The 20299-nt window shown below is 54.1% G+C and overlaps 2 protein-coding genes and 1 long non-coding RNA gene across 3 annotated transcripts in view; 1 reads left to right on the top strand and 2 right to left on the bottom strand.

Annotated features, from left to right (window-relative positions):
- Positions 1-3383: 3383 nt before the first annotated feature.
- PCOLCE (procollagen C-endopeptidase enhancer) lies at positions 3384-9506 on the bottom strand. The gene is made up of 9 exons (XM_023197206.2): positions 9346-9506; positions 8355-8463; positions 7669-7927; positions 6670-6794; positions 6076-6212; positions 4937-5151; positions 4041-4118; positions 3757-3927; positions 3384-3623 (listed from the first exon to the last, which is right to left on the bottom strand). Exons 1-9 carry the CDS (start codon positions 9438-9440, stop codon positions 3457-3459), a joined length of 1356 nt encoding a protein of 451 aa, XP_023052974.1. The 5' UTR covers positions 9441-9506; the 3' UTR covers positions 3384-3456.
- Positions 9507-10763: 1257 nt separating this feature from the next.
- Positions 10764-20299, bottom strand: part of FBXO24 (F-box protein 24) — a 21185-nt gene continuing 11649 nt past the window's right edge. The window contains exons 5-10 of the mRNA XM_026456641.1: positions 19388-19622; positions 17475-17633; positions 16797-16918; positions 16281-16412; positions 11696-11866; positions 10764-11363 (exon numbers count right to left, since the gene is read on the bottom strand). Coding sequence (XP_026312426.1) covers positions 10998-11363; positions 11696-11866; positions 16281-16412; positions 16797-16918; positions 17475-17633; positions 19388-19622 — 1185 coding nt within the window. The 3' untranslated portion in view covers positions 10764-10997. The remainder of the gene's footprint in view (positions 11364-11695; positions 11867-16280; positions 16413-16796; positions 16919-17474; positions 17634-19387; positions 19623-20299) is intronic.
- On the top strand, positions 11006-15761 carry LOC113225214. The gene is made up of 4 exons (XR_003309879.2): positions 11006-11174; positions 11708-11857; positions 12152-12227; positions 15710-15761. It is a non-coding gene; the product is annotated as an uncharacterized LOC113225214 (long non-coding RNA).

Raw genomic sequence — 20299 nt, 5'->3', positions numbered from 1 at the left:
TCTCTTCCTCCGTATTCTTGAGGCGGTCCAAGTCAATCTCCCACCGGGAAGCCTTTTTCCTCTTCAATTCCAGGCTCCCTTAGAAGCCTCTGCAGGAACCAAGCCTGTTTTCTTTTTTGCTTTTTTTTTTTTTTAGACGAAGTCTCGCGCTGTCGCCCAGGCTAGAGTGCAATCTCGGCTCACTGCAACCATCGCCTCCAGGATTCAAGCGATTCTTCTGTCTCAGCCTCCAGAGTAGCTGCGATTATAGGCATGCGCCACCGCGCCCGGGTAATTCTTTGTATTTTTAGTAGAGACGGGGTTTCACCATGTTGGTCAGGCTGGTCTCGAACTCCTGACCTCAGGCGATCCACTCGCTTCAGACTCCCAAAGTGCTGCGATTACAGGCGTGAGCCACCGTGCCCGGCCTCTTTTTTGCTTTTTTAGAGACAAGAGTTTCACTCTGTCGCCCAGGCTTGAGTGTAGTGGTGCGATCATTGCTCACTGCAGCCTCCAACTCCTGGGTTCAAGGGATTCTCCTGCCCCCGCCTCCGAGTAGGTGGGATTACAGGTGCGCACCACCACACCCGGCTAATTTTTGTAATTTTTTGTAGAGACGATCTCGCTATGTTGTGCAGGCAGGTCTCGAACTCCTGGGCCCAAGCGATCCTCCCACTTAAGCTTCCCAAAGTGCATGAGAGCCACTGTCCCTCCCCCAGGCCCAAAGTCTGTTTTCTATGGGACTGGTTGGAGGCTCCTCCCATCTGGGACTCCAGCCTGAGTCTCACCTCCTGTTTCTCACCTTCCTGTAAGGGACGTGGGAAATCACTCACATTTGCACGGGGAATTAAGATTTGCTAATTTCAAACCCATGTTGTTCGAGTAATTATATGTTTTAAAAAAGGATTTGCTAAACCTTCCACTTTAATTGCATCGAATCTTCACCTCCTTTTACAGCCTGGATAAGGTGAAGAATCTGGGTCTCTCGGGGCAACCAGTTAGCACTGGAGCAAAGACAAAATTGATCTTACTGGAAAGTCTCCTCTGAACATGTTATGTAGAATTCCCGTGTTCTCTTTTACATTTTCTTTCTTTCTTTTTTTTTTTTTTTTTTTGAGACAGTCTTGCTCTGTCACCCAGGCTGGAGGGCAGTGGTGCAATCATAGCTCCCTGCAGTCTCCATCTGCTTGGTTGGGCTCAACCGATCCTCCCGACTCAGCCTTCTGAGTAGCTGGGACTACAGGTGCGCGCCTCCACACCTGGCTAATTTCAACCTGGCTAATTTCATTTGTTTTTTTTTTTAAGAGCACTTACAGCGATACATAACCTCCTATTTTATTGTTTCTCCTCCAGTAGAATGTTCTTCCCTTTCCACAAGAGCAGGGACTTTGTTTAGTTTTCTGTTGTATCTTTAGCACTTATGACAGTGCCTGCTATTTGGAATGAACAAATGAATGAGTGACTAGGATGACCTTTGAGCAGAGATCTGACTGGATCTAGGAAGTGAGCCATGAGATATATCTATGGCAGAGAATTCTGGATAGAGGAAATAGCAAGGGCCTAAAACAGAAGTGTACTAGAAATGGGCAACAAGGCCGGGCATGGTGGCTCATGCCTGTAATTCCAGCACTTTGGGAGGCCAAGGCAGGCGGATCACGAGGTCAGGAATTCGAGATCAGCCTGACCAACATAGTAAAACACCATCTCTACTAAAAATACAAAATTTGCTGGGCGTGGTGGCACGTGCCTGTAGTCCTAGCTACTCAGGAGGCTGAGGCAGGAGAATCGCTTGAATTCGGGAGGTGGAGGTTGCAGTGAGCCAAGATAGCGCCACTGCACTCCAGCCTGGGCGACAGAGCGAGACTCCATCTCAAAAAAAAAAAGGGGGGGGCAACAAACTGTGAAGTTGCCAATGTGACTGGAACAGATGATACACAGGAGACAGTAGACATGAAGCTGTGAGGCAGGAGAGAGAATGCTGATGATATAGGACCTTGAACCCTTGGTAAGACTTGGGAAACTACGGGAAAGTTTTGAGTAAAGGAGGGACAAGATGTGACACATCGGCCGGGCATGGTGGTTCATGCCTGCAATTCCAGCACTTTGGGAGGCCAAGGTTGGGTGAATCACCTGAGATTGGGAGTTCGAGATTGGGAGTTTACCAACGTGGAGAAGCCCCGTCTCTACTAAAAATACAAAATTAGCCAGGCATGGTGGTGCACCCCTGTAATTCCAGCTACTTGGGAGGCTGAGGCAGGCGAATCACTTGAACCTAGGAGGCAGAGTTTGCAGTGAGCTGAGATTGTACCATTGCACTCCAGCCTGGGCAACAAGAGCGAAACTCTGTCTCCAAAAAAAAAAAAAAAATGACATATATTCTTTCCTTTTTTATATTATTTTTTGAGACGGAGTCTCACTATGTTGCCCAGGTTGGAGTGCAATGGCATGATCTCAGCTCACTGCAGTCTCCACCTCTTGAATTCAAGCAATTCTTTTGCCTCAGTCTCCTGAGTAACAGGTGCCAGCAACCATGCCCAGCTAATTTTTTTGTATTTTTAGTAGAGACGGGCTTTCACCATGTTGGCCAGGCTGGTCTCAAACTCCTGAGCTCAAGTGATCTGCCTGCCTCGGCCTTTCAAAGTACTGGGACTACAGGCGTGAGTCGCCGCGCCCGACCAAGACGTGACATATTTTCTTTTTACCTTTTTAGAGACGGAGTCTTACTCTGTTGCCTGGAGTACAGTGGTGTGATCATAGCTCACTGCAGCCTCAGAGTTCTGGGCTCAAGTACGCCTCCCACATCAGCCTCCTGAGTAGCTGGGACCACAGATGAGTACCATCACGCCCAGCTAATTATTTTTTGTAAAGACAGAATCTGGCCATGTTGCCCAGGCTGATCTGAAACTTCTGACCTCAAGTGATCCTCCCACCTCAGCCTCTCAAAGTGCTGGGATTACAGGCATCAGCCACTGCACCTGGCCTGTGACTTACATTCTTTTTTTTTTTTTTTTTTTTTTGAGACAGGGTCTCACTGTGTTCCTCCAGATGGAGTAGAGTGGCATAGTCACAGCTCACTGCAGTCTTACCTCCCCGGATCAAGTGGTCCTTCCACTTCAACTTGAGTAGCTGGGACTACAGGTGTCCACCACCATGCCTGGCTAATTTTTGTATTTTTTTTGTGGAGAGGGGTTTTGCCATGTCGCCCAGGCTGGTCTTAAACTCTTGGCTTCAGCAATCCTCCTGACTCAGCCTCCCATAGTGCTGGGATTACAGCTGTGAGCCACCACACCTGGTCACATTCTTAAAAGATTATTCTGTATAGTAAATATGTGTTGAATGAATGAATGAATGAAAAGAAATCCTCAAGCTGGACCCCAATACCATAAACATGGAGATCTGACCCCTTCCTCAGTTAAGAAACATTTATTTGGATAAGAAAGAAGGCCTGAGGGCTAGGGGCCGGGGCTGGCCTGGGTCTCAGTCCTGGGACTCAGCAGCCCGCACAGGTTGGGAGGGGCACTTCCTCTTGCTTAGGTTGGTGAGGATCTGGTCCTGGTTGGGCCGATGGAGAACCACAAAGCTCTCTGGAGGAAGGATGGGGCCTCTGTTCTCTTCCACCTGGCCCATCAGCAGATAACTGACTCCTGGAAGAAGGAGGGAGGGAGGGGTTGAGATCTCTTATTCTTGAGACCTGTCAGCAGGTCTCAAGATTCCACACCTTGATCATTTCAGTGTGGCTTAGCTCACCCCATCACCATTTCTCCACATATCTGTTACCTTTCTTCAAGGGGGGGCACTGCTTGCAAGGCACGTAAAACTTTAGGGAGGTGCCAGTGGGTGGAGAAGGCAGGTCCAGTCCTCCAGTTTTATAAGCACCAATAAGACTGACAGTGACAGCGAGGCCCTCCCCTGGCTCCCGAACCATGGACTTCACCGTTGCAGTCACCACTGTGGGAGAATGGGAGTGAGAGATGAGGAGATGGGAGGTTCCAGACGGCAGTACTGGAACCAGAAGCGGGAGGTGGTTCGAGGAGCTGGAATGGGGTTAGGGGTGTTCTTACCCAGGCTGCTGGCACAGAAGTTGCTCTGCAAGGTGCCTGTCCGGCGGCACTGCTTTGGGCAGGTGACAGCGGGTGCATCTAGGAGGGAGGAGGGTGGAGGGTGACCTGCTCAGCAGGTAGGAGGGTGCATTGTCCCCATAACAGCCCCATTGACTTGAACTGTTCAGAGCTCTGTCCAGCTTCCGGTCCCAGCACTCAGTAAGGGTCATTGGCAGGAAGGAGGGACCAGTGACTATCAGATGAATCAATGAGTGAATGTAGCCAAGGAAGAACTTTTTTGTTTAAGATGGAGTCTTGCTCTGTTGCCCAGGCTGGAGTGCAGCAGCACAGTCAGGCTCACTGAAGCCTCGACCTTCCCAGCTCAAGTGATCCTCCCACTTGAGCCTCCCAAGTAGCTATGACCACATGCCTGGCTAATTTTTTTTTTTTTTTTTTTTGAGACAGAATCTCACTCTGTAACCCAAGCTGGAGTGCAGTGGCACAATCTCGGCTCATTACAATCTCCACCTCCCAGGTCAAGTGATTCTCCTGTCTCAGCCTCCCGGGTAGCTGGGATTACAGGTGTGCACCACCACACCTGGCTAATTTTTGTATTTTTAGTAGAGATGGGGTTTCGCCATGTTAGCCGGGGTGGTCTTGAACTCCTGACCTCAGGTGATCTGCCCGCCTTGGCCTCCCAAAGCGCTGGGATTACAGGCATGAGCCACCAGCCCAGCCTAATTTTTTATTTTTGAAAAGACAGGGTCTTGCTATGTTGAACTCCTAGGCTTAAGCGATCCTGCTGCCTGGGCCTCCCAAAATGCTGGGATTACAGGTGTGAGCCACAGTGCAGGTCAGAACTTTTTGAAATGGCTCCCTTCAGTCTGTTTCCCCTTCCTCCCCCATCCCAGACTCACTGGGGGCTGAGGGAGTTTCCTCTGTTTTCTCCCGAGGTTGGGACTTGGGGGGCGGCTTGACTTTGGGCTCAGTTCCCGGTTTGGGGCTGGGCCCTTGCCCTTCTTTGGCAGTGCCCCGCCGCAGGGTCTTGTAGGAGGCCGAGAAGCCATCAGCGGTGACGCTGAGATCTGAGACGAACTGGACGAGGAGTTCATTCCCTTCAGAGGAGATGGAGCTGCGGGTGGCCACCGAGCATTGAGGGAAGTGTCAGGGCGGGTGTGCACCACACTCGTCTCAGCCCCGTGACTTTCTTTTTTTTTTTTTTTTTTGAGAGGGAGCCTCACTCTGCCGCCCAGGCTGGAGTGCAGTGGCGCCATCTCGGCTCACTGCAAGCTCCGCCTCCCGGGTTCACGCCATTCTCCTGTCTCAAGCCTCCCGAGTAGCTGGGACTACAGGCGCCTGCCACCATGCCCGGCTAATTTTTTTGTATTTTTAGTAGAGACGGGGTTTCACCGTGTTAGCCAGGATGGTCTCGATCTCCTGACGTCGTGATCCGCCCACCTCGGCCTCCCAAAGTGCAGGGATTACAGGCATGAGCCACCGCGCCCGGTCCCCCCGTGACCTTTTCTGTTCGTTTGTTTGTTTGAGACAGGGTCTCACTTTGTCTCCCAGGCTTGAGTGCAGTGGCTCCATCTGGGCTCACTGCAGCCTTGACTTTCTGGGTTCAAGTAATCCTCCTGCTCCAGCCCCCCAAGTTGCTGGGACTACAGGCACGCCACCATGCCCAGCTAATTATTTTGTATTTTTAGTACAGACAGGGTTGCGCCATGTTGCCCAGGCTGGTCTCAAACTCCTAAGCTCAGGTGATCCTCCAGCTTCGGCCTCCCAAAGTGCTATGATTACAGGCATGAGCCACTACGCCGGGTCCGGTGGCCTTTTAACTTTGTCCGGACTTCGCAGAGCCCCACTCGCCTCTCTATCCCCAGACTCCAGACCCAGGGCCAAATCTTTTTGCCTGGCCTGGAACCTGCCCCCTCGCTGGTTTGGAGCCCTGGGGTTCAGATCCCGTCCCTGTAGTTGAACCCCGCCCCTCCAAACAGCCGCTTGCCCGGGGTCCCCCCACTCTCTCACCGGGACTCGCCCAGGTCCCGCCCCTCACCCCGGGACTGCGTCGCCGCAGAACTTTCCCAGCCTCCGGGAGTCGTCGCTCACGGCTCCGTTGAACACGCTGACCGAGTCGTAGCGGCAGTAGGTGTCCGGCTCCAGGTCAAATTTCTCGAAGGTCAGCGCGATGACCTGGTGGCGGGTGGAGGCGGGGGCTGCGCGGTGGGACACCCCTCGGCGCCTGCACCTCATCTACTGGATGCCTTCTGCAGCCTCTACTCCCACCTCCCGCGTCCCCTGGGCCCCCTCCTGAAGGCGTTCACACCACAGCACGCAGGACCACACACACCCATGGGACCCTGCAGCGGCGTCGGTCGTCGTCGTTGGCAAGGTCAAGTCCTGGCGCACTCACAAGTGACAGACCCGCGTGTTATACCAGGACCCTGGTACCTCACTCTCCTGAGACTTGTCTCAGTTGCAATTTTTACATTTTCTTTTGCGTGCATGCAGGGGTTGGGGCTGTTTTGGGGGCCCACCAGCGCAAGCGCAGTGCTCGGGACACAGCAGATGTTCAATAAATATTTGCTGGCTGCAAGCTGGAGGGCGCCGCCTGGGTCCCCTAGGGCAGCCCGGGGAGGAGGGTCGGTACCTGATCCGGAGGTGCGATGATGTGCCAGGAACAGCTGATGCCCGGGGGGTAATCGGACTCGGGCCAGTTGGGCGTGGTCAGGGTTCCCTGGGCCTTCTCCAGCCGCCCCCCGCAAAATTGGTGCTCTGGGGAGGGGAGAGAGGAGCGGGGGTGGGGGGCAGTGGAGACCCTCGGTCAGCTCGAGGAGAGCTCTAGGCTGGGAGCCCCGGCAGGCAGCTCGGATGTCTGGGGCTCAGGATGAGGGGACGAGAAGAGGGGAGGTAAGACGGGGGCAGGTTAGCAAAGAGGGGCCGGGAGGAGCGCAGCTCGGGGAAGTCTGGGGCCGCAGGGCGCACTGGCGGGCGGTGGAAGCGGGAGGAGGAACTGGCTGGACGCCCCCTTCTGGCCCCTCCCCGACCCGCGGCCGCACCGCGCCTCTTCCCCTAGGAGATCCCATCTCCCCGGCCCTGCAGCAGAGTCCCCTTTCAGGCTGGAGAGGGTGTCCTCGACTTGGGGCACAGCCCCCGAGGCCCCCTTTAGGGAGGTCCCCGCCTGAAACATTGCAAGGGAGACTTCTGCCGCCAGGAGGGGGTGATGGGACCGCAATCGGGAGCCCAGGGCTGAGTGTAGGGGGCCCCCCCGGGTCGGAGGAACCTAGTCCCCCCAGCCCTAGGGTGCCCCCTCGCGCCCGTCGGAGGGAGCCCGATTGCGGACGGGGGCGGGCAGTTACTCACCGTCCCAGTAACCCCAGGCCGCCCATTCCACCCGCGGGTCGGTGACCCATTTCCGCCTCGCGCCTGGGGGGGGCCCTGGAAGAGGGGATGGGTGGGTGCGGGAGGAGGGGAGAGAAGACGGGGAGGAGGGACTGAAGGGGCGGTTAGTGAGGAAAATTGGTCAGGGAGGTAAGGCGCCCTGGGCGCTGGGGCGCGGGGTGGGCGGGGCAGAGGTTAGGGCTGGGGGCGGGACTGCGCCCGGGGCGGGGCCTAGAGGGGGGGAAAGCGGAGGTGAGGGAGTTCTCACCAGTGCCCGAGGTGGCCCGCCCGCTGTACCAGAGCAGGAAGCCTCGTCCTCCTGTGCCCTCATCCGCCGTCATCCTCAGGGTCACCTGGTTGCCGGGGGCAACTAGGGGCGCAGGCCGGAAGGTCCCGCAAAAGCGTCCAAGCCGCTGGCCAGAAGTCCCAGACCCAGCGAAGACCTCCAGAGCATCGTAGCGGCAGGCGGGGTGCAGCTCCAGGTCGAAGACTCGGAATGAGAGGGACACAGTCTGACCCTCGGGGACCTGATAGCGGGGACAGAGGCGGGGACCCACAGAGTCAGGCCCCACACAACCCAGCCAGAGGGCAACTCCCTTGCCCCAAGCGTTTCTTGCAGAAACGGACCGAACGGGAAGAGGCCCCCATGCGAGTGTAGGGCAGAGGGCCTGGTCTCTGCAGCTCTGCTGGTGGCCTGTGCAGGGGCCAAGACCTGAGGCTTTGGAAGAGGAGGGAGGGCCGGGGACTGGAGAATGAGGATTTGCGGGAAGGGTTAAGAGGGTGCTTGTTACGGTGGGAATGATGCCTTTAGTGACAGGGAAGACACTCGGAGCTGCCCCAGGTTGAGAAGGTGGTGCGGGGGACTGGGGGTGGGGGCCTGGGGGCGGTCCCTTGGCAGTCAGGCCTTTGCCTCTGAGACTTTGACAAGGGGTAGTGCCCAGAGGGGCTTCTCACCGTTATGGTCCAGATGCACTCCTTATTAGGGGGGTAGAGGTTGGGGAACCCCTCACTTGCCACGTAACCTGATTCCCCCTTCACATCCCCTCCGCACAGGAACACGGGTCTGGAGAACAGAAAAGGGGTCAGGAAAGAGCAGGGACGGGTGGGACGGGGGAGCACTGGCAAGATGGGGATGAGGTGATGAGGATGAAACGCCAAGAAGGGAAGCTGGGGGATGAAATGCAAAGGCCTTGAGAGACCTGGGGCAGCTTCCACCAGCCAGGACAGGGCTGGGGTGTCCCAGACTCCCACAAAGATAAGGGAAAAGTGGGCCTGGCAACTCGACCATCCCTCCAACCCCCAGAGTCCCCACCCCCACCCCAACAGGAATTCCCGGAATCCTCCTCGGCCTCCCTTCCTGACTCCCCCCTCACTCTGCCTGGCAGTCCAGGGACAGGAGCCGCCTAACTACTTCCAGATGTGGACACAGCCACGAGGCGGTGGGGGGGAGGGGGTGGAGAGATGGAGGGAGCTGCAGTGGTGATGGCCCTCTGATTGAACCTGGAGGCCAGGCTCCCCGAGCTCCTCACCTTAGCCCTGCCCCTGTTCCAAACTGCTTTAGAATCTGACTCTCAAGTCTCCATTCGCTGGCCCCTCCTCCCTCTAAATCCCTCTCGAATTCCTTCCTGGAATCCAGCTACCAGGCAAGTTCAGGAGCTTGGCTCTCTCTTGGGTTCTATGGGGGGGCCAAGGATATGGGTGGGTGGGGAGACTTAAGAGACCAGAGGACGAACGTGGTGGGGGAATGGGAGCAGTGGTGGCCTGCAGGAGATCAAGGTCTTACAGCAGATGGGGAGGATTTGGGGGGCCACAGAAGGGTGAGGCGGTGGGAAATCTGGGGAGTGGTGTGTCAGCAAGGGAACCCAAAATATCCCCAGGCATAACGCCCCAGGAATCAGGGGTCTGAAGTTCACTGGAGCTGTCTGGAAGATGCCAAGAGACCTACCTGGTGTAGTTGGGGGTCTGGCCCTGGGCAAAAGGCAGCAGGGCCCAGGCAGTGAGGAGGGGCCCCAGGAGGGAGGCTGTGGCTGCAGGCAGCATGGCCCCGGGTAAAGAGGCAGAGGTCCTCAAGACAGAGGCAGCAGCTGAATTTTGCAGAGCAGCAGCAGCGGTGGCGGCAGCAGCAGGATAATCAGCGCCAGATGGGGCAGCCTCGGGTGTGTGGGCGTGGGGACTGGCCAGTGGGGCGGGCGGTGGGGAAGGCGGGACAGTGGTGTGTCCTGGGACCTCTCTAGGTCTAGGACACATAAATGTTGACCTAAGAAGGAGGAGGAGCAGTGAGGGGCAGAGGCCGTCTCCCAGGCCTTAAGTAACGTCATTGGGAACCCCACTCTGTCCACTGAGGGAGTATCTCCGGGACCTTCTGAGGACTCACTAGCCCCCATCCTCCCCCAGCCCCTGCTTCCTCAGCTTAGGAGCCCTCATTGCTTACTCCCTGCCTGACCACCCCTGCCAGCTCATTTTCCAGTTCTTTTTTTTTTTTTTTTTTGAGACAGAGTCTCATTCTGTGACCCAGGCTGGAGTGCAGTGGCGCGATCTCGGCTCACTGCAACCTTCGCCTCCCAAGTTCAAGCAATTTTTGTGCCTCAGCCTCCCAAGTAGCTGGGACTACAGGCGCATACCTCCACACCTGGCTAATTTTTGTATTTTTAGTAGAGACAGGGTTTCAGCATGCTGTCCAGGCTGGTCTCCAACTCCTAGCCTCAGGTGATCCACCTGCCTTGGCCTCCCAAGCTGATGGGATTATAGGCGTAGCCACCACGCCTGGCCTCCACTTCAAATCTCTATTGCCTTCTCTCCAGGCCTGGGCCAGACTAGGCCAAGGAGAAGGAATTCTCACCCATGACCTCTTCCAACTACTTGAAGGTACAGGAAGCAAGGCGGGAGGCATGGGATGTAGATGAAAGGAGTGTCCTTGTTACTGAGCAAGAGGTGGAAGGAGTAGAAAATAGAGCCCAAACCTGGGAGGTAAACAGAAGGAAGAGAGGAGGGGGCTGGCTTCAGGCTGAATCGAGATGGGTGGGAAGCTTTTGGGGTTCAAGAGGAATTGGCTGCCTCAGGATGGGACAAGTCTAATGGACAGGGGACCCCAGGGGGGTAGCCAAGAGCATCTGTGCTAGAGTTGTTCCAGAAAGTAGGGCCAGGACTTCCCAGTCCAAACAACCGGGTGGGCTCTTGGGAGCGAGGAGTGGACAGCAATGTGAAGAGTTCAGGCAGCATCAGCTCCACTGCACCTGAGACCTGGAGCTGCTTCTGTTGCCTGCCCCTGCCTGGGCTCCTGCCCTCCCGCACCCACCATGCCGGGCAACAGACCCCCATCCCTGCCCGTCCCTGCCAGCCTTCCACCAGGCCTCCACACCAGGCCTCACTGCAGCCTTTTATTCTATCCATCAAATCTCTTGTCCATGATAGTCAGGTTGGGGGCCCCTCCTGGGCAGCCCCCTGAACATTTTACAAAACAGTTTCCTGCCTTACCCTGGTTAGCAGTCCCCACCCCCTAGCAACCCCTTCCCACATGCATGCACACAGTGGTGGTTGCTCCTTAGTCCCTGGCCTGGGGCCAGACTCCCTCCAGGGACTAGGCTAGCATGAGGGGGATTAGGTCTCAGGGGCTGGGGGCCCTACAGCACCCCCGCCTCCCTCAGCCTTCTGCAGCATGTCCAGGGCCTCCCAGAAGAAGTCCTTCTGTGCAGCCATCAGGGGCATCCACCCTACGATCTCCTTCATCTTCTCCATGCGGTCCTGCAACGTGTGGCAACTGTGGATCTGGCTGAGGTACTCCTCGCAGGCCTGGGCCATCCCCCCGGGGTCCTGGGGTGCTCCAGTCCCCAGGCTGGGCTCGGGAGTCCCCACCACCCTGCTGGCCGGCAGGTCACGATAGGGGGTGTGCTGCTCGATGTCGTGGCTGGACAGGATGTATAGGCACTCCCTGGTGGCACAGAGGGCGCAGGCACACAGAGGGACCTTGGAGGAGGAGAGAAAGGGGCATGGCTGAGTGGTACTTTCCTTGCAGGGGTTCCCAGGGAGCCCGGGCTAATCCGCCTATTGCATTCTTCCCTCTCACACCAGCCCTGAGCCTGCTAAGTCCCAGGGGTGTGAGAGGTTGGGCAAGGCCAGCACAGTCTGCTAAGGGAGAGAGCAGAGAGTGTGGTGTGAGGCAGAGGAGGGAGGTGGGGTGATGCTAGGGAAATAGGACCCCCGGGGTCCCTGCAGGAGCCCCAGCTACAGCCTTGTGGGCTTCCTGGCTTATGACTCTTGTCTTCCCTGGGTGCCCGCTCCCCTGACCCCGCTCTGACCTTGACTTGGAGCTTGACGAAGGAGGCACTCCCCTTGGGCCAGCCTGGGAGGCGGCCCCCAGCCCCACAGCCGCAGCCCAGCAGCTCCTTGCTGAACTCTGAGCTCTGGCTCAGCACCAGAGAGTGGTTGAGGCCACACCACAGGGTGATGGGCCGCTGCAGGTAACGAACCTGGGGACACACGGCCAGGGGCCCTGAGTGGGGAGCACCAAGGGACTGGGGGGCTGGGGTAGGAAAAGGTTGACTGGAAGGCTCAGGGCAGAATGTGAACTGGGGAGGAGGAAACGGGAGCCAGCACTGTCCCACGCCCCAGGTCTGCCCTGCTGACCCCTGCAGCCCCTATACTCTAACTGGTCACAGAGTCTTGCACTTCTCTTGGTACCTCATCTATGCCCCCCAGAAAATGAGCTCCTTGCCTGAGCCCAGGGCCTACTGTGGTGTACCTCTCATTTTCAGCCCACCCATCTGTGCCAGTCCAGCCTCTCATCTTGCCTGCCAGCCTCGGGGAGACTTGCTCCTTGTGCAACTTCAGGTTAGCCTCCAACACCACCCTGAGGAAGGACTTTCCTTCCACTATCCTTCCCTTCCTGCTCTACTATTGTCTTTTCTTTCTTCCTTCCTTCCTTCCTTTCTTTCCCTTTCTTTCTCCTTCCTTCCTTCCTTTCTCTTTTTCTTTCTTCCTTTCTTTCTTTCTTTCTTCCTTTCTTTTTCCTCCCTCCCTCCCTCCCTTCCTTCCTTCTTCCTTCTTTCTTTTCTTTTCTTTTTTTTTTGAGACAGAGTCTGACTCTGTTGCTTAGGCTGGAGTGCGGTAGTATGATCTAGGCTCACTGCAACCTCTGCCTCCTGGGTTCAAGCGATTCTTCCACCTCAGCCTCCCAAGTAGCCAGGACTACCGGTCCCTGCCACTACGCCCATCTAATTTTTGTATTTTTAGTAGAGACGGGGTTTATGCCATGTTGACCAGGCTGGTCTCGAACTTCTGACCTCAGGTGATCTGCCTGCCTTGGCCTCCCAAAGTGCCAGGATTACAGGCATGAACCACTGCGCCTGGCCTCCACTCTAGTATTTTTATTTTCTATTTTCTGTTTTTAGAGATGGGGTCTCATTCTGTTGACCAGGCTGAAGTGCAGTGGTGCAATCATAGCTCACTGCAGCCTTGAACTCCTGGGCTCAAGCCATCCTTCTGCCTCAGCCTCCTGAGTAGCTGGGACTACAGGCATGTGCCACCACACCCGGCATGTGCCTATAATTTTGAAATTTTAAATTTTTAAATTGTCTATAGAGATAGTGTCTCACTATATTGCCCATGGTGATCTTGAACTCCTGGCCTCCCACTTCAGCCTCTACCACTTTTTTTTTTTTTTTTGTGTGTGTGTGTGGAGACAGAGTCTTGCTCTGTTGCCCAAGCTGGAGTGCAGTGGCATGATCTCAGTTCACTGCAGCCTCTGTCTCTCCACTTCAAGCAATTCTCTTGCCTCAGCCTCCCGAGTAGCTGGGACTATGGGTGCACGCCACCACGCCCGGCTAATTTCTTTTGTATTTTAGTAGAGACGGGGTTTCACCGTGTTGCCCAGGCTGGTCTCGAACTCCTGGGCTCAGGAAATCCACCTGCCTTGGCCTCCCAAAGTGCTAGGATTACAGGTGTGAGCCACTGTGCTCAGCCTAGCATTTTCAACTTATCACATAATTCTTTTCCAAAATGGCCACCCTGTTTTTGAAAACAAATGCTTCTACTTGCTTCCTGCTGCTTCCTGCCTCTCTCTCTTAAGCAGCAGGGTTGGTTACATGACCAATCTGAGGTTGACCACATTACTGTTCCTTCCCACAGCCAGTCTTGCCAGCACCTCCCTGGGATCTGGCTTTTTTCTTTACTACATTACTGACATGCTCTTTCTAGAGGCACTTGCCCTCTCAGCGGCTAAATCCCAGGGCCTCTTCTACTCCCTCCTTCCCCTGAGCCTGTTAGCACTTTAATTCTGAAGACACTGACAAGTAATTTATGGTCATTCTAGAAAAATTATGAAACATTGGCAAGCAAAAATTAATTTTAAAATCTTTGGAAATTCCACTATCTACTATTAATATCTTGCTAGATATTCTTCACTGTTGGCTAAACAAACAAATACACATAAGTTGTATATTTTTCATTTTTTAGAGATAGGGTCTCAGTGTCACCCAGGCTGGAGTGCAGTGATGATCACACTTCACTGCAGCCTCTAACTCCTGGCCTCAAGCAATCCTCCTGTCTCAGCCTCCTGAGTAGCTGGGATTACAGATGCCACCACCATGATGGGCAAGTTGTGTATTTTTAAACAAAAAATGGGATGAGCCAAGGTGTGGTGGGTCACAGCTGTAATCCCAGCACTTTAGGAGTCTGAGGTGGGAGGATTGCTTAAAGCCATGAGTTCAGTATAAGCCTGGGCAACAGAGAAAGACCCTGTCTCAAAAAAAAAATTATCTGGGCATAGTGGCACATTCCTATAGTCCTAGCTGCTTGGGAGGTTGAGGCAGGAGGATCTCTTGAGCCCTGGAGTTGGAAGCTGCAGCGAGCTACAATTGTGCCACTGCACTCCAGCTTGGGAAGCAGCAAGACTCTGTCTCAAAAAAGTAATAGTAAAAATAAAAGAGGCCGGGTGTGGTGGCTTACGCCAGTAATCCCAGCACTTTGGGAGGCCAAGGTGTGCAGATCACCTGAGGTCAGGAGTTCGAGACCAGCCTGGCCAACATGGTAAAACTCCGCCTCTACTAAAAATACAAAAATTAGCCGGCCATAGTGGTGGACCCTGTAATCCCATCTACTTGGCAGACTGAGGCAGGAGAATCACTTGAACCTGGGAGGCAGAGGTTGCAGTGAGCCGAGATCGCGCCATTGCACTCCAGCCTGGGAGACACAGTAAGACACCATCTTGAAAATAAAATAAAAATAAAAATAAATGGTACTATATAAACCATTTCATAAAAGTTTTTTTTCACCTAAAAATATGGCATGACTATCTTTTCCATGTCAGTAGCAAATGTATCTTACATTGTCACACCGTCAATTAACCCTGCCACCCACCTCATTTGGAACTTCCTTCTCATGTGGCTTCTGGGACAGTGTTAGAGGGGTGCATGGCCTGTTTTAGAGGCACCTCTTCTTCGTCCCCTGCCTACCATGGGGCCTATTTCTCAGAGTTGCTTTTCAGTCTCTACTTCTGTCCATTCAACCATGTTCCCAGGTAGTATCTAATTACCAGCTAGACGTTTCCAATTGAGTGTGGTTTTTGTTTTGTTTTGTTTTGTTTTGTTTCGAGACAGAGTCTCTCTCTGTCACCCAGGCTGGAATGCAGTGGCAGGATCTCGGCTCACTGCAACCTCCGCCTCCCAGGCTAAAGCAGTTCTCGTGCCTCAGACTCCTGAGTAGCTGGGACTACAGGCGCCCGCCACCACATCTGGCTAATTTTTGTATTTTTTCTAGAGACAGGGTTTCTCCATGTTGTCCAGGCTGATCTCATGGGATTACAGGTGTGAGATATCATCTTTCTTTCAGAGCCACCTCTGTCTTATACCCCTCTCTTCTACATCTAATCAGTTTTGAGGCCCTATTCATTTTCTTCCCAAATTAGAGAGCTCCTGTATCCATTCCTTCCCATTCTCGCTGCAGCACCAGGCCCTTGTCTCAAGTGCTGCCATCACTCAGCAGCCTCCTGGTGGGTTCCCTGCCTTGGCCTCCCCTGCACAAGGCTCCTGACATGTTCTCAGTCACCTCCTGGGGGTTGCCTTCTCCCATTCCAGAACCTGCAGTGACTCTTCCCCAGATCTACACCTCTCTAGGCTTGTGCCCACCTGTACCACCTCATACCTCAGTGATTCCCAAGATGCCTTCTGTGCTTTAGTAAGACCCGTCTTGTCACTGTCCCAGGTGTGTGCAAGTTTCGTGCCTATCCCCCTCCTTATCACACAAAATGCCTTCTCTATCCCTACCTAAGTCTTATGTAACCCACGAGGCCCTGCTCACATCTTTTTTTTTTTTAGATGGAGTCTCGCTGTGTTGCCCAAGCTAGACTTCAGTGGCATGATCTCAGCTCACTGCAACTTCAGCTTCCTGGGTTCAAGAGATTCTCCTGCCTCAACCTCCTGAGTAGCTGGGATTGCAGGCATGTGCCACCACAGCCAGCTAATTTTTTATATTTTTGGTAGAGACGGGGTTTCACCATATTGCCCAGGCTGGTCTCGATCTCTTGACCTCAAGTGATCCGCCCACCTTGGCCTCCCAAAGTGTTGGGATTACAGGGGTGAGCCTCTGCACCTGGCCCCTGCTCACATCTTACCTCTTCTAGAAGTTACTCTAGCCTGCCCAGGTCACCCACTCTACCCCTTCACTAAATTCCTACTGCATTTACAGTGTGCACTGCACAGAATGGACCTCATAGTGCCAACCCTGGGGAAGACCTGGGGCAGTACCACTGGCATTACATGTTGATTGGCTTAACTTCCCAGAGGAGCAGAATCTGGATTCTATGGAAGCAGGAGAAGTGGACATATCTGGGGGTTAGGGAATTGGAGGAAAGGGGTTGGGATGAGAGTTGCTGGGACACAGTCTTACCTGTGTGGGTTCCCCTCGGTCCATTTTGTCCCCTGTTCCTAGCTGCCCGTATCTGTTATTTCCTTGCATAAAGATTCGGCCAAATTCATCCACCAGGCCAAGGTGATTGTAGCCAAGAGCACAGAATAGGATCTAGCATGCAAGACAGAAAGGGGATAGGCATTCCATTCCCTCCAGAGGAACTCTGAGTTCCAGAGTCTCCCAGCCCCTAACCTGCCATCCCCAGCTGATCTCTTTCTATATATAACATATAATATATAATATATATATACACACATATATTTTAGAGATGGGGTCTCACTATGTTGCCCAGGCTGGTCTAGAGCTCCTGAGCGCAAGCAATCCTCCCTCCTCAGCCTCCCTCCGCACCCAGGCCTCAGCTGATCTCTTTTGGCATACCTCTCCCTGGGGATCCCCTGCCCCTCTGGATCAATCATTTGATTCCCATAATACTTCAGACCTTTCAATCCCTACAGCCCCACCCCTCTGGTTGGCCCCATCCCTCCAGGAGCTTACCTTGGCAGGCAGTGAGAGAGCCAGCGGCATCTGCTGGTCCAGGGGGTCAAAGGCTTGAAGAGTCCCAAAGAGATCGCGATACACCCCTGGGGTATGCACCTCAAAATACACTCCCCCCTGGTCTGGGGGGTCAGGAGCCCTCAGCTCAGCAGCTTTGGGCACCCATTTCCTAGGGATAAGGCCCCACCTGGGATGAAAGCTACAAGATCCAAGGAGTCTCAAACCCACTAGGAATGCATCAACTATGATGCCTGGGAACTGAAAACACATCTTTTGAGACTGAGCCTCGCTCGGTCGCCCACGCTGGAGCGAAGTGGCACGATCTCAGGTCACTGCAACCTCTACCTCCTAGTTCAAGTGATTCTCCTGCCTCAGCCTCTGGCGTAGCTGGGATTACAGGCGCCCACCACCACACCCAGCTCATTTTTGTATTTTTAGTAGAGATGGGTTTTTGCCATGTTGGCCAGGCTGGTCTTGAACTCCTGACCCCAGGTGATCCACCTGCCTTCCCAAAGTGATGAGATTACAGGCAAGAGACACCATGCCAGCCCTAAACACATCTTTTCACTAGGATGCCCTCAGGGGTTGACCATCCAGCTAGAGTAAGGACGAGGGCTGTCAGTGTTTGGAGGGTCTAACCAAGGCTGGGGGCTTGGGTTAGGGGGAGGTGGTCCATACCCGTGACGTAGAGGGTGCTGTTCTGATTGGAAGTCATGCAGGCCACGTGCAGGTGAGGCAGGTAGTGGGACACCTTCCTCAGGGCCAGCTGAACCGTGTAGGAGCGTGGCTGGTCCAGCTGGGTCTCATTCACTACCAAAGAGTAGATCTTTCCTTCCTCTGGGGGCAGGGGAAGCAATTAGTTGGGGAGGGGATTCTCCAATAGCCACATAAACATCCCAAGAGACTTCCTAGGCTCTATGGGTGACACATTTACTGCCCTAGAGTGGGGCTGGAAGAAAAAGGGTGAGAAAGAAATAAGGGAAGAGTGACCCCAAGTCCCCCAGACTCCAGTTCCCACCATAAATCAGGGAAGTATTCAGCATGAGAGATGAGCGGAGAGAAAAATCTAGCAGATTTGTTAGAATCCGATTTGAGTGAGAGGTCTGGGGATTGAAGGCCCTGCCTGGCATTCAGAAGTGTAGAGGTGATCAAGTGTGGTGGCTCACACCTGTAATCCCAGCACTTTGGGAGGCCAGGGCAGGAGGATCACTTGAGGCCGGGAGTTCGAGACCAGCCTGGGCAACATAGCAAGACCCCCATCTCCTACCCTGCTCCAAAAAAGAAAAAAAAAATTAAGAAAAAGCCTAGAGGGTTTCAGGCCTGGGGATGTGGTTAAGTATAAAGGACACTGGGAAAGTAGGGAGCAGTTTGGAGTATAGTGAGGTGCTTGGCATGGAAGCTGGGGAGATCTGATTTTTTTTTTTTTCTGAGACAGAGTCTCGCAATGTTGTCAGGCTGGAGTGCAATGGTGCGATTTCGGCTAACTGAAACCTCCGCCTCCTGGTTCAAGTGATTCTTCTGCCTCAGCCTCCCGAGTAGCTAGGACTACAGGCATGTGCCACCATGCCTGGCTAATTAGCTAATTTTTGTATTTTTAGTAGGGACGGGGTTTCACCATGTTGGCCAGATGGTCTCAATCTCTTGACCTCAAGTGATCTGCCCATCTTGGCCTCCCAAAGTGCTGGGATTACAGGCGTGAGCCACCACGCCCTGCCAAGATCAGACTTTTTAAAATTAGGTGTTCACTAATAGTGGTTTGCAAACTGTTTTTTGGCAGCAGGGCCTTTTTGTTTTTTTTGTTTTTTTTTTTGTTTTTTTCGGAGACAGAGTCTCGCTCTGTCACCCAGGCTGGAGTGCAGTGCCACAATCTTGGCTCACTGAAACCTCCACCTCCTGGGTTCAAGTGATTCTTCTGCCTCAGGCTCCCAAGTAGCTGGGACTACAGGTGCACGCTACCACGCCCGGCTTTTTTTTTTTTTTTTTTTTTTTTGAGACGGAGTCTTGCTCTGTCACCAGGCTGGAGTGCAGTGGCGTGATCTCGGCTCACTGCAACCTCCGCCTCCCGGGTTCAACGGATTCTCCTGCCTCAGCCTCTGGAGTAGCTGAGACTACAGGCGTGCGCCACCATGCCTGGCTAATTTTGTATTTTTTTTTAGAGTCAGGGTTTTACCAGGTTGGTCTCGATCTCTTGACCTCGTGATCCACCCGCCTCAGACTCCCAACAACTGGGATTACAGGTGTGAGCCGCCACGCCCGACCTAATTTTTGTATTTTTTAGTAGAGATGGGGTTTCGCCACGTTGGTCAGGCTGGTCTCGAACTCCAGACCTCAGGTGATCTGCTCACCTCGGCCTCCCAGAGTGCTGGGGTTACAGGTGTGAGCCACCGCACCGGGACAGGGCCTTTTATTCATGTAAAATATTAAGCAGAATCCTAGACTAGGAGACAGAGAAAGGCAGAGCTATTTAGATGGAGACTAGGGTAAGGTGGCATATGGAAACCAGTCTGAGGGGCCTCCCTCCCCGTCCTCTGCAGCAGGGCCTGAGGAATCTGCAGGGAACAGTTTGCAAAAGCCACTGTTTTGGGCCACACCTGTGAGGAGCAGTAGAGCCCGCTGGGTCTCCTGACCAACCAGCACGATCTGCTTGAAGGTCATGGAGTGGTGGAATGTCATCTTGAAGACCCGCTGCCCACTAGACTGCAGATAGACCTCAACACAGTCGGAGGCCCGGCTGCTGGTGGTACCCACCACTTCCTGCTGCTCCCGAGTGGCCAAGACGTACAGGTATTTACGGTAAACTGTGTCACACCTTGGGTCTGAGGCAAACTGGGGGAGAAGATGAGGGCGTCTGAGATCTAGGGTTTCAAAATGGGATGGGGCTGGGGCAGCTGGATCCTGGGGTGGGAGGTGAAATGCTTGGGTCCGGGGTTGGGAAATAAACCCTTGATTTCAAGTTCCTATGTGGGAGGGCAGAAGTCATAGGAAAGACACCTCAGGACTAATAGGGGTCTAGGTCTTCAAAAGGGAGGTGGCGATATGGTTAGGCTCTGTGCCCCCACCCGAATCTCATCTCGGATTGTAATCCCCAGAGGAGAAGTGATTGGATCATGGGGGTGGTTCCCCCCATGCTGTTCTCGTGATAGTGGGTTCTCACAAGGTCTGATGGATTTATAAGGCAGTTTTCCCTGCTCTTGCTTGCATGGTCTCTCCTGCTGCCATGTAAGATGTGCCTCTTCCCCTTCTGCCATGATTGTAAGTTTCTTGAGGCCTCCCCAGCCATGTGGAACTGAGTCAATTAAACCTCTTCGCCTTATAAATTACCCAGTCTCACAGGGCGCGGTGGCTCAAGCCTATAATCCCAGCACTTTGGGAGGCCGAGACGGGCGGATCACGAGGTCAGGAGATCGAGACCATCCTGGCTAACACGGTGAAACCCCGTCTCTACTAAAAAATACAAAAAACTAGCCGGGCGAGGTGGCGGGTGCCTGTAGTCCCAGCTACTC

Source organism: Piliocolobus tephrosceles, chromosome 8, assembly GCF_002776525.5.
Source record: "Piliocolobus tephrosceles isolate RC106 chromosome 8, ASM277652v3, whole genome shotgun sequence".
NCBI classification, from domain to species: Eukaryota; Metazoa; Chordata; class Mammalia; order Primates; family Cercopithecidae; genus Piliocolobus; species Piliocolobus tephrosceles.
This window is presented reverse-complemented; position numbering and strand designations above follow the sequence as displayed.

Excerpts from the sequence above, each read along its gene's own strand:
- PCOLCE (XM_023197206.2), bottom strand. The coding sequence starts at position 9,440 with ATGCTGCCTGCAGCCACAGCCTCCCTCCTGGGGCCCCTCCTCACTGCC. Across the intron at positions 8,464-9,345 it reads CAGACCCCCAACTACACCAG|ACCCGTGTTCCTGTGCGGAG; the intron begins GTAGGTCTCTTG and ends TCTGTTCTCCAG. Across the intron at positions 3,928-4,040 it reads CTTCTGTGCCAGCAGCCTGG|TGGTGACTGCAACGGTGAAG; the intron begins GTAAGAACACCC and ends ATTCTCCCACAG.